The following is a 16,004-nucleotide window of genomic DNA, read 5'->3' as shown; positions in this document are numbered from 1 at the left end:
TATAGCTATCAACTATAGTATTTTGAAAGAAAAACGTTGTGAAACAAAATCGAGGTTTTTATCACACTGTGCGTCCCGTCCTGTCCCGTCGCACAAACAATGGTCGCCGTCGTCTCGAGTTGTAATAATTTACTATTATTTATTCAACAAATGCACTTATCAATATAAAAAAACCGGCCAAGTGCGAGTCGGACTCGCGCACCGAGGGTTCCGTACAAATTTTTTTTTTCACGGGTTAAAGGCAATTAGATCTAAGTATTTGATATGAATTTCAACTTGATAGCTCTACGCGTTCATGAGGAAAAAAGTAATAAGTTTATATTTATTAAAAAATATATATTTTGTAATGTAACTAAAAATTTAAGGTTTTCGGAATTTTTCCTTTATGTGTGCTATAAAACGTTGCTTCATGCCAAATTTCAAGATTCTAGGTCGACTGGAAGTACCCTTTAGGTTTTGATTCCCTTGCGAGTACTTGCGAGTTTCAAAATATGCAGCTTAAATTGCTGTTTCTTTTGATTGCGTTGACATAGAAGTTTGATTTTGTTACAGCTTAAAGGTATTATAGACCTGAGTATTTGGTATGAATTTCAATTTAATACCTCTACGCGTTTATGAGGAAATGGGTAGTAAGTTTAAAATTATTAAAAAAAAATATATTATGTGATGTAACTAAAAATTTATGGTTTTCGTAATTTTTCCTTTATCTATGCTATAAGACGTTGCTTCGTACCAAATTTCAAGATTCTGAGTTCACGGGAAGCACCCTGTAGGTTTTGATTCCCTTGCAAGTGTCGAAAATTTGCGGCATAAACGGCTGTATCTTTTGATTGCGTTGGCTTAGAAGTTTGATTTTTTCACAGCTTCAAGGGACAGTAGACCTGAGTAATTGATATAAATTTCAGCTTCATACCTCCACGCGTTCCTGAGAAAAAGGGTCTTGACAGACGGACGGACGGACAGACGGACAACAAAGTGATCCTATAAGGGTTCCGTTTTTTCCTTTTGAGGTACGGAACCCTAAAAGTACCCAGTAGCCGATTCTCAGACCTACTCAATATGCTCACAAAATTTAATGAGAATCGGTCAAGCCGGAGCGGCTTGACCGATTCTCATGAAATTTTGTGCAACAAGCCGAGCGCGGTGCCTTTGTATGAAGATAACTTACTTCCCCTCCTTTGCTATGGTACCTTTACCGATATTATACCATCCTCAACACCTTGATGAGTAGCAGTCTTCCACAGTCCGTTTATGACGAAACTCTGGAACAAACTGACGCCAGCAGTAAGTATTTCGGGATCAGTACGACCTGCAAACCTTCAAGAAGAAATCGTATTCCTTCTGATGTTGGGAGTGTCCATGGGCGACGGTAGTTGATTTCCATCAGGTCATCCATGAGATGACCCGTTTGCTCGTTTGCCCCCTGATTTTATAAAAAAAATCGAAGGTACTGGCTATTACTCTTGTAGTAGTCAATCTAGTTAGTGCATGAGTCAGGTAGCGTTTGATCTTGCGGTCGCTGCGGCGAGCACAGTATACAAGTAAACGTAACTTCCGACCTTCAGTTACATTTGCAATTGCTCGTTTAAACTTTAAAACATTCAACGACGTTCCAACGTGTTCGTATAAATTTTAGTACCACATTATATAAGCAAGAGAATAATTTAACAGGTTAGCCAAATGTTTCCCACCAAATTATAGATAATTATTAGACTTAAGGCTTTATAGACAATTTTATTTTACAAATAATAATTATTTTTAATAATAATTACGAATGTACTATAACTACAGCTATAACTATTTAGTATTTGATCTCTAAATCCTTCTCCTAGCATTTTACAAAAGAAATGAAACACTTCAGCGGTAAAGCACAGAAATCGTTATTTTCCAAAGACTGCTAGAGTGGTTACACTGTTGACAGTAACAATTTACTACGGAACCCTAAAACTTATTAGGAAACCCCACGCCACACAATGACCCTGTACGCGAGACGTCCACCGGAACTTAGCAATGAAGTTATCAGGAGCCAGTCAATAGCGTCCACAATGAGGATAAGAGATCCTTTATGTAACTAGCAGCAGACTTGCTACTTATGACTCACAAAAGGTTTAATAAGATTTGTAAAGGACTCTGTTACTAGGCGTAATATTTGGCATATTATTGAGTTGAAAAAGTCGCTATGGTAAAATATGGATAGCTGACGGAGATGTAATTTAATTTACAGTAATAACATACACTTTTCATGCACTTTTTCCACTTTTATTAATTTATTTTATTACAATTATGTTTCACACGCCCGTTTTCTATAAAATCATCATCAGGTGTAGTGCAGGTAACTTTAATTTTTTTAAAAATTGCACTACACCTGATGATGATTTTATCGAAACCGGTCGTGTGAAATATAATTGTAATAAAATAAATTAATAAAAGTGGAAAAAGTGCATGAAAAGTGTAAGTTATTACTGTGAAACATGAATTTCCACCAAGAAGTTACGGTACATTCAATATCATATTATATAATTTAATTTAGGCAGCGCCAAAATTTAAGCGACAGCAAGAGTTTTTTAGTTTTTCTTGATACTTTATAGTATTATCACAAAATATATAATGTTTTTAGATTTAGATTTACCTGCAGCTTTGTCCGCGTGATTGAATGCTCTATTAATATATTTTTTTATTTAAAATCCATAGTTACACTTGGTGTAACAAAACTAAGTGAAAATACTTTAAGGTGTGTAATGTGTCCCTTGTACAGTGTTTAATGTGAAAGTAGCAGTGCTGAAAAAGGGTTTTTTCTTGTATTTATGGGCAATCTCGCTGGTGCGTTTACCTACCCATATAAATCACAAAAAATTCACTCATCATCCTCCTGTTTTTACCCGACTACGGCGAAGCAAAAAGGAGGGTTATGATTTTGACCTGTATGTATCTATGTATGTAGGTATGAATGTTTATCTGTCCCCTCGTAACTTTAATTATGACTATGAAAAGCAAGGCTTTTAGATATGACAAACGACTGGCGCAAGTAGGCCCAACTTTACTTTAAACATGTGATTGCTCAGTAGGGGATTAGGGAATTAATGTTGATAAATGATAAGGTATAAACATAATATGATAAGGTATAACAGATTTCTACATTATTATTAGAGAGTTATCGTCACCGTCTGACTGATCTGACGATTTGTGTATTATGTTATCATTTAATTTTTATTTTGATAAAATATTTCTTACTTATCTCAAATCGGCTGATGTTGGATAACTTTAACTTACACTAACGGCTTACACTCTTGTAAGCACCACACTGCAAGCGATCAATATTCTGTAGACTTAGGTTTTCTTACTCTTGCTGTGAAAACATTTATGATTTTGATATCTAATTAGCTACTTTTGTTTGCCACAAAGAGCTTAAGCCATACACAAAATAATATGTCCACACGATCGCGATATAAGATGACAAATACTTATACATCAGTATATTTTTATATCGTGAACCACCTGTTAATTTAATAATTAAGTACCTTATTAACATAAAATCTTAAAAAAATTGGTTAACACCTGCAAGACTATTAGCCGTAAATCGTAATTAATTTGAGTAACATAATTGATAGTACCTATTAAATACTGTCAAGTGTCAACGATTAACTACTAAAATTTGTTAACAATTAACATTAATTTAAAATACACGTAAGTGTGTCATACGTCTTAGTCCTAGTGAGTGTATAAAAATAAACATTTAAGATTTCTGATTAAACTTAAACCTTGTAAGTTGTATGAGAAATAATTAAAAGTGACCATGTAGTGGGCAATTTCATGGCGCCGAAATTCATTATCACGAATCATACATTTTTTTGGGATAAATACTATCCTTTGTCTTTTTACGAGACTCAAAGCATTTCTTTACCCAAATCTCATGACAATTCAGCGTTTTAAAAGAAATAAATTGAAAGAGAAAAGAGCACGGGCGTAGCCAAAAACATATTTTATTACATCAAGTATGTTTAATTTACTCAAAATTACGCTACTAATAAAATAACGCGACCTATTTAAGTTACGCATGAATTAAATTGTGTAAATATTAACTGTTTGTTAATGCACAATATAATACGTAATAATTGTATGTGTGAACTAAGTTTGAACTTGTAAACCGCATTGCGCATCTGTAAATAAGAGTAATATGCGTATTTATAAATAGTTCACCATATCTACGCAACTGTTACGTAGATATATTCATTTGTGTTTTCATTCAGATCGCAGATCTACGTGATTTGGTCACGTTATGTCAAACCCAGCTGAGGGAAAGAAGAAACAGAACTTGACATAACCTTACCGAATAACGTAGTACTCGTAAGTACTTTAATAGGCATCCTGATTCCCGTTCGAAGAAAACTCTATGGAAGCAATGTAAGTTAATATGAGTGTGCTGTATAAAAACATTTTATGTAGGTACTTAAACACCTACAATAAAATCATAATATTAATACGCGAACGAAAAACTTTGTAACCCTTTTTACGAAAAATGGGGAAACGTAGGTGCATGAAATTTTTCACAGTTATAGTTTACTAGATGTCCCGCGCGGCTTCGCCCGCGTAAATTAGGAATTTTACAAAAACCGTACATTTTCCCATAAAAAATATTTCCCCCGTTTTTCCCACATTTTCCTGAGTTTCTTCGGTCGTATTAGTCTTAGCGTGACAGTATAATATAAGTTATAACCTAGTATATATAGTCTTACTCGATAAATGATCTATCTAACACTGAGATAAGTTTTTAAATCGGACCTGTAGTTACTGAGATTGACGCGTTCAAGCAAATATACTCTTCAGGTTTATAATATTAGGTAGGTATAGATCTCTTTAAATTATCGCTTGACAAACTCGAGTCTCGATCTAAAAGACTATGAAATGGTATAATATGGTAGTGATGATGATGATGATGATGATGAATGTAATTTGCATAGTAGCATATGCTTTCTGTTCTTAAAACAACGCCGAAACTCCCAAACTTGTATATTTAAAGAATCAGGAGTTCTCTCAGCACCTTCCAAATCACGGTATACCAGGTATATCTCGGTGCAAAATCTAACTTGTTGGTAGCATATGCTTAGAGTACTTCTCACGAAACCGAAGTCACCTCATGTTTCCCTATAAGTTTTGAGGAGTTCCCTCGATTACTTATGGATCCTTCATCAGATCACCACTTTTGTGAATATAATACCAAATTGGGATGATACCCTATATACCAAAAGAAACATTTTGAAAATCGGTTTACAAACGGCGGAGTAATCGTTGGATATAAGAAAACGAACATAACACCTCCCCCATTTTGAAAGTCGGTTAAAATTGTAGCCTATGTGTTATTCTGATGTATGAGCTATATTATTGTAAAGTTTCATTAAAATCCGTTCAGTAGTTTTTGCGTGAAAGAGTAACAAACATCCATACATCCACACATCCATACATCCACACATCCATATATCCATACATCCAAACAAACTTTCGCCTTTATAATATTAGTAGGATATGGTGAAGGAGCGCATCGAGCTAATATTATTTTGAAATTATGCTTTAATCATACATTTTTTTAACAAATAAAACATCACACACACTACAACACACACACATGAGAAATGACAGATTTTTGAGTGACAAGCCTATACATACGAGTTACACTCTTTTATTTATGGTTGAAGTCTGTTGACAACAAGTTGACAATTTGAAAATGGATTATAGTTTTTTTATTGAGATAATATTAGACAATGCTTACGGCGGTTCCCAATATTTGATCTATCTCTGGTTTGGCCCTACTAAAGATAGGAATAGCTCACATTAGACATTAGAGACATATACTTTATGTCAATTGTGAGCTATTCCTATCTCTAGTAGGGCAAAACCAGAGATAGATCAAATATTGGGAACGGCCGTTACACGGCCACTCTGAGATCAGCTAAGTCCCAGAGGCATTAGTCAATATTATTTTTTACAAAATATAGGTAGTACCTAGTTCTAATGTCTTTAAAACTAAGGTCGAATTTCGACCATTGGGCGATCTCTAGTACAATTAACAACTCGTTAGGTATTGTAAGTTCATTAAGTGTGGGTGCACTTAAGATAATAATATTATTTTCCTCGTCACAATATTTTAATTAAGTATATGCAAATTTTTTGTATTTTTATAAAAGTGATGAGCAAAAACTTGCTTGGATTTTATTATTGGACCGAATCAAAATTGTATAAAATAAAAAAAAAACAATGACGTAGTTTAAGTACATACAGGGTGTAACAAAACTATATAAGGGACATATACATACTTTAGTATGTATATTATATCCCTTGTATAGAGTTCGCCCGAGCGTCATGAATTCCCCCATACAAAAGCTAAAAAAAGTTATTCTTTCAGCGCTGCTACTTTTACAGTAAACTCTATACATGAGACTCATTGCACATCCTAAAGTATTATTATTTAGTTTTGTGACACCTTATATATTTTATAAAATGCGAAAATTATTCAATACTACAATCCGTGGCTAATTTCGTATCGTAACGTGAACTTTAGTAACCGAATATAAATAAGTAGACATTCTAAATATAATATTTTAATAAAATATAGTATTATACAGTTTAGTACAAAAATCGTAGATATCCGCTACGTCGTAACGGCCTACGAGCTACGAACGTAGATGGGTTCATAAAGGAAAGACTGAAAAAAAAATTAGCAAGTTTTTTTTTATTTGCAGAGCCAAAAGTAATACTGGATGGGGTGAACGGCCAGTTCAGTGCGGGCGAGCTCAGCGTGCTCATGGGGCAGTCCGGCGCGGGGAAGAGCTCGCTGCTGGACATCCTCGCTGGATACACGTTAGTATAATTTCAACCTCGGTAAGAACCGAGCAATAACGATGGTACAATATGTATCATACCTTAATATTGCATATTTTTATAGTGTACTGTTTAAAATTAAGTAACGTCTATAACCAAAAGCTTTTTGACGGGAGAATTAATTATGTAGGAGTGGTGGTGTAAATATTATTATCAGACATTCTAAACCTTAATAAATTATCATATAAATTGTTAGATATATAAATAAATATTATCTCTTAATCTTCGATTCAGTCGGGTATACAACGAAACAGTCATGAATATGTATATTATGTATATACTATATTGAAATTACTTTCTTAACAACAGCCATATAGCCTATTATTATACTTGTGACTTTATAAAATTGTACTTAAGGGAACGAGTAACCCTAAAGTGTCGATTTTATAATTCATTTTTATACTTGAAAACAAGCTCCGAATTGTTTTATTTTCTAAAATTAGATACTACATTATATTTCCGAGAATTCGATCTGAGCAAAAACACGGTATCTTAAATTTTTCTCGATAGAAAAAAATCACAAAGATGCATCTAATTTTAACGAATTATTCATTTATTGCCATAACCGTGCATTGAACTAAGTTAATATTTTATATTGTATAAAATTCTATCATTGAGAGATCGACCTAGCGGATTTTTTAAATGTTGTATATTTATCGAGTAATTGAGAAAAAACTAATTTGGCGATGAATCCGCGTCGTTTTTTTTCACCTTGCCACAGAATATATATTAGTAGTACCAAACCTTGCATATGAAAGACGGGCGTGAGTGTGAAGAGAGAAGGACGATGTTTGATTTTTGGGGTTAGTCGCCCTCTTAATATATACAATGGGCATTGTCAAAAAAAAATCACATGTACTTTTTATATTTTTTTTCGTTAAAATAGGGTATTTTAAGAATATAAATTAAATAATTTTGAAATTCATTGGCTAGTTTTATCTCAATAAATTTTTAAAGTTTCGCTCTGACGTCATCATCGGCCGCCAATTGACCTCTGCATATGTTTTAAATTTCCTTTCAATCTTATTTATAATGGCTGGTTCGTCAAATGCAAGTTGTCATTATGTGGAAGCTGATACGAGAAGCTTACCAAAAGTTCGAAACGTAATGTTGGTCGAATTTATTGCTAATTTAACGCCATTGAAGGTCAAACAAAGGTTAAACTTATTTGTCCAAAAATATAAGTAACTAATGGGTATTTTTTTCTTTTATATACAGAAAAACAATCACTGACCTTATTCCTCGAAATGTTTTTGTAATGAGCAAAATTAAAAAAAAATGGACAATCCCCATTATGTGCGTCATATCCCCCATAAAAACGTGCGTTTTATTCATTTTTTAATTTTTTTTTAAGCTCCAAGTAATGCACGATTTCCCAGATACTTAGAAATCATAATGAAAAACACGCGGAAATAATTGTACAACAACGTCTTTAGGTATTTTCATGTCATAAAAAATGCATTTCATCGCTGACCGCAGAGTTATGATAATGGGTAGCAATCTATGATTTAATACGAACCATGACTAACTCTTAAGACAAGTTATTTATTGCTCTATATCTTAAAGGATGTAAACTGAATACTGTAAAATAAAATGTTTAAACTAAAGTTTGCAGTTGTGTTCCTGCTGGAGGCCCTTGGTATTTAGAGAGGACAGTATTATAGACTTCGAGTTGATGTATGGCAAAACTGTAGCTTTTAACTGTAGTCATAAGGTTATTTTTACGATGCTATAGCAAACTAATCCAAATGAGTAGAATCGGCATCGGCACTTCTAAAATTGTAAACAAAAAAAACATTTGTGCTACAAATATTGAGCAGTGCTAATATCTATACTAATATTATAAATTCGAAAGTGTCTGTCTGTCTGCTACCTCTTCACGCGTAACCCGCTGAATCGATTTTGCTAAAATTTGGTATGGAGATACTTACGCTATCTACATAATAATATATCTGACTGTTGTATGTGGTTGTATCATAGCTTTTGAACCCACTTCCTGGGTCCCGGGATAACACATAGAATACTTTCATACAGGAAAAATATATTATTCTCGCGAGAGAATCGAATTAATCCCGGAGTCTCGGGCTAGTAAGTAGTAGTCTAGTAAGCTATATTTGCACCACCAATCGCTTTAAATATGCTAGGCTACATTATACAGATACAAAATATGCCTATATATTATATATTATATATATACATATTATATATTAAGGGGAGGTTATTCCTAAATTAGCAGGTCGATGTCTGTCAGTGCGAATATCGACGTAAATGACATTAAAATAACATTCATATCAGCGCGCCTTGTACAGTGACGGTTACGACGCTCGCCGCGTCCATGATAGGGCGAAATAGGAGAAAAAACCTTTTTACTTAGATAAAAAATAGTATAACTAAACATGTATCCGTACATTTCCCTGTAAAATTTTAATAGTAATCGAACTATCCAAATTATTTTTTGATTGAGTCCCTGTAAGTCCTATAAAACTCAAAATGTTTTTAAAATCGAGGTTGTTTCGGATTTTTTTTTATCGAGTAAAATTATCTGTATTGTGTTTCTAACCATAAAAGTCACTAGTTAAGAGGATACCACAGCGGCTAGAGAAATGAAAAAAAAAGTACATGTAATATCTATAGCTGTCTCCCTTACCTCAAGCCTATACCGCAGAACGCGATAGAGACAACTGCAGAAAATCCAGAAAATCAACGATTCGTTGTCCCCTGATTCCTTCTCCAAAACTTAACCGATTTAAGTAATTTTTTCATTAAAGATTAAAAAAAGGCTGGAGCTGTGTTCCTATGTTTTGCTTTTTTTGTATAATCTATCCAAATCTGTTTTCTGAACGTTTGAACACAGTGGAAAATCTGGCCATTTTTTTGGGTTTTTGAACGTTCATATCTTATTTAATAATTAAATAATGAAAAAAAAGAAAACATAGGAACATTGTATTAGTGGCCGTAGATATTCAGGAAAAAAATTATAACTCTACTAGCATTATCCAGGGAGGAAACAGGGGACAACGTTTGTATGGAAAAAATGGCGGTGTGGAATCCTCTTAAAAGATGTATCTATACATGTACATATTTTTTAGTTTTTTTTAATGACGCTTTCTTTAAAAATTACTCATTCTAGAAACGTGAATTTGGAATAACCTAGCCTTAAGTTATTTAGGTATTTTCCTTGCAATAACAATTTACGGCTTTGTATAATGTGTAAAAAGAAAACTGTGGTTTTCGACGTATAATTAGGAAGATCATAAAATTGCTTGTATTTATGCTACTACATAATAATGTATTACAATGTCATTCTAACTAGCTACTTTCTATAACTTAGCTTATTACATTTGAAATGTATCATCACACACAAAAAGAAATCTTATATCCCTACAGTAGTCAACCGAGGAGATTTAATTTAAAAAAAATCTTAACAACAGTTCAACCTCAAGCTACACTCTACATTACACTCTTAAAAAGTGTTTTATATCTGTCTTTATGCTAAGTTTTAGTCTGATTAGGTATAGGGAAAGTAATATTACTTTCCTTCCTAGAAAGTAGTCTTATTTAAACGAGCTTTTGCCCGCGGCTTTGCTCGCGTTCAGAAGTATTATCATATACAAACTTTCATCCCCTATTTTAACCCCTCGGGGTTTTTTTTTTTTTTTCATTATAAAATTGGGGCCGTCTATAGACTGTTCGTCCATATCCTTTTTTTGTTATTTTATTATTTAGATTTTTCGCACCAAGGATAATTGAAATAATATTATGAATTTTAATTAATTGTGGTCCATCACGCCATGGACACTTTTTTTTTTTTTTTTTTTTTTTTTTTATATATATATATATGTGTATATGTATATTTAATAGAATAGAGTATAATATGTTATACATATAATAAATAAATATATACATTTATTGTTTTATAAATTGCATAATAATAATATTAATGTTTTGAACGGTGAGGTCCCAGTCGGTGTGGCGGCCAGTAGATCCGACATTTTCCGATTTCCTTAGATTTTATGCTGCTCCACCCTTTGCCTTTAGATGTTGTGACATTGGCTTGGTGGAGAGGGGTCACTCAAGCTGGGTGGAGTTTCTAGGTTGTTAAAAAGACATCGTTCTGTGTCGAATCTACCCGCCACGTGGCTTAGGACTTTATCGTTCCTGTCTTTTATAGCCATTTTTATATTATAATCTCTTATGTGTTCGGTTGACACCTCCGTGGCTCTTTTTATGAAGCTTGCCACAGCGTCTCCATCAGTGTCAGTGTAATAGACACAGGTGTTAGTGTGCCGGGATATGGCTACAACTGCATGAGGAACGCTGTCATGGATTGCCAGCTTTCGGGACTTGGTCTGTATGATGATCACCGAGGGACTCGTTAATCCCTGAGCTTCATGGATTGTGAGGACGCGAGAGTCCGTTCCCGATCCATAGCCTGTATTAGTGAGGGCTGCTTTCTCCTCTTGTGTGTGGACAAGATACAGGGTATTTAGATTGGTTTTAGGTATTCTCGCTCCTGAATACTTCATTAGCTTTAGGGACCGCACTATTTCCTTCGATGAATAGATGTTATTATAGACCATGCTTAAGGCGTATGCCACATCCATAGGGCTCCTGTGTGTGCAAGATAACTCCTGGGTGATGCTGGTTACCAGGTTTGGACGAGTGTAATTAAGTTTAAAGAGGTTTTCACGCTCTATAAACGGGAGTTGGTTAATATCTCCAATGAGGATAACATCGTTGGCGCCTGTTAACTGATTCGCCATGACGATTGAGCCGAAATGGTTCATGAGGGCCTCGTCAACTATCAACCTATTGTAGGTTTCTTTTGTCCCATTTACCAGCAAAGAGGCCATGGTACGAACTTTATCTTTAACTTTGTTGCCAGTTCGTAGCGATAGCCTTTGCTTTAGATCCTCGGCTGCTTCGATTGTCGTTGTTATTATAACGTCTGTTTCCTCATTAAAGTTATTAATGATCCAAGTTGTCTTCCCACATCCAGGAACCCCTCGGGGTTGGAATTTATCAAAATCCTTTCTTAGCGGATGCCTACGTCATAACATCTACCTGCATGCAAAATTTCAGCCCGATCCGACTAGTGGTTTGAGCTGTGCGTTGATAGATCACCATGTCAGTCAGTCACCTTTGAGTTTTATATTATACGAGCTTTTGCCCGCGGCTTCGCTCGCGTCAAGAAGTATAATTGTATACAAACTTTCATCCCCTATTTTAACCCCTTGTGGGTGGAATTGATCAAAATCCTTTCTTAGCGGATGCCTACGTCATAACATCTACCTGCATGCAAAATTTCAGCCCGATCGGTCCAGTGGTTTAGGCTGTGCGTTGATAGATCACCATGTCAGTCAGTCACCTTTGAGTTTTATATACATAATATATAGAAGATATAGATATAGATGCTAAATTAAACTCGCTGTCTTTAAAAACATGCCGGTGAAAGGCCCGTTTAACATTTATGTATTTTTAATGTAACCTTGTTTAAGTAATGTTAAAGTTTGATCTAGTTTTGTTAATTTCATAACTTGTTAAATTGTACGTCGCCTTAACCTTAAGGTTGCGTAAGTGGCCATGCAGGCAACTTACATTTTTCATTTCAGTTATAAAACTGTGTCAAATAATTTTTATTAACGTTATATTGACCGAAACTAGTTTTTATTATTCGTAGCAGAAACCTGAGTTACAACTTGACACTGGACGTAATTTAAATAACATTATAGCCTTGCTCAAAAAAAAATTAATTAAGTAATTAAAATAATGGTTTATGTAGTATTTGTAATAAAGATGGGCAAGAAATTGGCATAAATAGCATTATAGCCTTGCTCAAAATAAAATTAATTAAGTAATTAAAATAATGGTTTTTATAGTATTTGTAATAAAGATGTGCAAGACACGTCATAGCAACATAATAAGACATTAATTTAAATCTTCGCAGTTAACGCGTTATTTTATAAACCTTTTTGATTTTGTATTACAAAAATAACTTCCTAAACCCTTTGCACCATATTAATAATAAATATTAATTAACAATATCATGTTATATTTTAATAAATCGTTCTTAAGATCTATAATTATATTTATTTATTATATTATTTTATATACATCTAATTAGAGGAGAGCTATGCTTTGGCACGAATGGGCCGACGCGACCGGAGAAATACCACGGGCTCACAGAAAACCAGCGTGAAACAGCGCTTGCGCTATGTTTGCGCGAGTGAGTGAGTTTAGGCGTTGGACCGGACTGAAATAAAGCCTGAGAACTCCAAGCTTCTTCGAAGTTTACTTGGCTCAATATTATATTGTGACCGTCAAGTATTTCAATGCTGGGGGAGATTGTGAAAGATATGTGCTATTTGTGGTCCAATTTGGAAAAAGAAACTGGATCCTAAATGGCAATCTCGCCAACGGATGGGGGGTTTTTGACGTGGGAGAGCCATGCTTCGGCACGAATGGGCCGGCGCGACCGGAAAAATACCACGGGCTTTTCGGGGGCGATAAATCGATCTAGCTAGGAATCATTTTTAGAAAATGTATTTTTATTCGTGTTTTATCGATAATCGATAAACTGAAAAATGTGACTCTTCCTGACATCTATTGGTGATTAATAATACTATTTTGTAAGCAACTAATTGCTTTAACGCCACAGCAACAGCTAAACCTATTCCAGCAGATGGTGTTGTTAAGTAACACGAAGTCAATGAGTGTTTGCTATACCGAGCAAAGCTCGGTCATCCAGGTACTAAGTAGGTATCTTATACGAGTTTTGTGAGCGGCTGCCCTGTCAATGACCGATACGCGCTCAAATTATCGCAATTTTCGTATTTTATTTTCAAGTGCCTGTCTTATCACCGAACAGGTGTTCAGTTTGACATTATGCGCCAAATCTTTTCACTTATTATTATCTATGTTACTTTGTCGGTGTTACTTATTTTCCTTAAAATCTCTTTAAGTGGAAGGCTGTTTTTTTGAAAAATAAACCTGTAAGAAGTATTGAATTGAAGCTGTCACTCTAGATTTATTAAGTAATTTTAATAGAAATACCTAACAAATCTCTTTTAAATAATTACTAGCTATTTGACCGAGCTATGCTCGGTATTCGATAAAACACGAATAAAATAACATTTTCTAAAACTGATTCGTAGCTAGATCGATTTATCGCCCCCGAAACCCCCTATATACTAATGTCTGCGATTCCCACGATCGAAGTTTTAATAAAAAAAATCTAATTAAATATACTTAGGCCCACTTGCGCCAAAACTTTGAGTTAAATAAATAACCCGGGGCTTAATAACTCAGTGTTAACGTTTTTAATTTTTAACTCATACTACATATTGCACCAGAAGAATTTATCCCAGAGTCAACTAACCCGGGTTTATGTCATGTTCATTCATTCTTTTTACATCCAGCCAAACATGATAGAGCGACTGCTGAATAATTTAAGTGTACTGCTCTCTCTCGCTCCACAGTACTTTAAATAAGGCTATCTCCTTATGTCAGATTTGAAATGACACGTGGTTCTATGTCGCATTGTGTTGTGAATTGTGATATTTTGTGCAAATAAATTAAGCGGAAAATGATAAAAATTGGGAAGAAACACTTGTGTCCAATGTTTATATAGTCTACCTATTTATAAAGGAGTTCACTAAAGACGCACTAATCCAATGATATTATTATTAAACTTTAGTAGGGAATTACTTTTTATGCTCATTTGTATATTGCAATTATTTTCAATTTTATTTAATAAAAAGAGAACAGTTTCTTTTTATAGGCGAAATCTTCGATGGAAATCTTTGTCTCTTTGTGAGTAAATACGGGACCCTGAACAGATCGGTCCGTTCTACAATCCTTCTGTAATACGAGTCCGAACTAATGTATTCGATAATTTCTTCATCATCATCAGATAACAACCACTGATCATTTATCATGGTTAAACACAAAATAAAACCGGTACCTATTACTGAACACAACAAACTACATAAGTCATAACCGAAAAATCTCAGTTTTGATATTACTAACCCAGAGTTTGAGTTAGTTGATTTAACCCTCCGACGTCGGTGGGTTAAAAATTTAAATATTAACTCGAGGTTAACTCCTAACTCTTGGTGGTGCAAGACATGATGTGAATTTATATTCGAAGTATAATTTAACTCAGAGTTAAGCGTGTTAACCCAGTATGGCGCAAGTGGGCCTTACTATTTCTAAAATCACAAATATAACAAGAAATTATTTAGGACATTATCATCATTTGCCTGCTATTTTGCCCAGCGTGTCGCATTAAGTACTAAAAATTAGGGTAATAACTAGTGTCCGACCGAAGCTTCGGCTTCGGCTTCGGCGGCCGAAGCCTTCGTCCAAAAAAACCACCTTCGGCGAAACCTTCGGCTCCGGCCCAAAACTCGGCCGAAGCCGAAGCTTTGCCGAAGGTCCGAGCAACCGTCGAAATTGAACGAAAGACTGAGTGAGTCGTGAGAGAGCGACAGACCGGTCGTGTATGCGGAGGCCACTGGGAGTCACTGCCAAATACAATAAACAAACACTAACTTCTTAATAAATCATTAAATTTTTTATTAAGAAGTTAGTGTTTGTTTATTTTATTCTTTTAGTCTAGTTTCGGTCTAGTCGAGTAAAACAAAGACTGATTGATTGGTCTAATTATTGTTATTTGTGAAATAATAAAGAAATTATTATTTTTACAATAGTACAGTCAATAAAGTAGTTGTAGAATGCGTGAGCGGGAACCTCAGAGATTTCTGCTGCAACTTATTCAGGGTGCTTAGGAACGGAGGTGAGCAGGAGTGAGGGGAGGGTGACAAAAGTCTTAATTTTTGTTTTTTTGTCTAATACCTAAAATACGATGCGTTGTAGCAAAAATGTTCTACAATGAAAAAAAAACCTATTAAAATCTCTATAATTTTGATTCTACACACTTTTTCCGAATTCTCATCCTTTTTCGAACTACACGCTCAGAAAAAAGTGAAAATAAAAAGTGTTTTATTTTTAAATATTCCGTTCTAATTCTGTTGGAATAGTAGCTTTACCGCTTTTATGCTTCGTTCAGTAAGTGAGAGGCCTGTAAGCATATCCCCCCATCCCCTCATTACACCTCTTGCCGCGGCAAC

The 16,004-nt window shown here is 34.5% G+C and overlaps 1 protein-coding gene across 1 annotated transcript in view; it reads left to right on the top strand.

Moving 5' to 3' along the window:
* The window catches only part of LOC121739675 (ATP-binding cassette sub-family G member 4-like), a 41,722-nt gene that overhangs the window by 7,669 nt on the left and 18,049 nt on the right, over nt 1-16,004 (top strand). The window contains exon 2 of the mRNA XM_042132200.1: nt 6,735-6,852. Coding sequence (XP_041988134.1) covers nt 6,735-6,852 — 118 coding nt within the window. The remainder of the gene's footprint in view (nt 1-6,734; nt 6,853-16,004) is intronic.

This window comes from Aricia agestis, chromosome 2, assembly GCF_905147365.1.
Source record: "Aricia agestis chromosome 2, ilAriAges1.1, whole genome shotgun sequence".
NCBI lineage: Eukaryota > Metazoa > Arthropoda > Insecta > Lepidoptera > Lycaenidae > Aricia > Aricia agestis.
The sequence above is the reverse complement of the archived record's forward strand: the minus strand, read 5'-3'. Positions and strand labels throughout refer to the sequence as shown.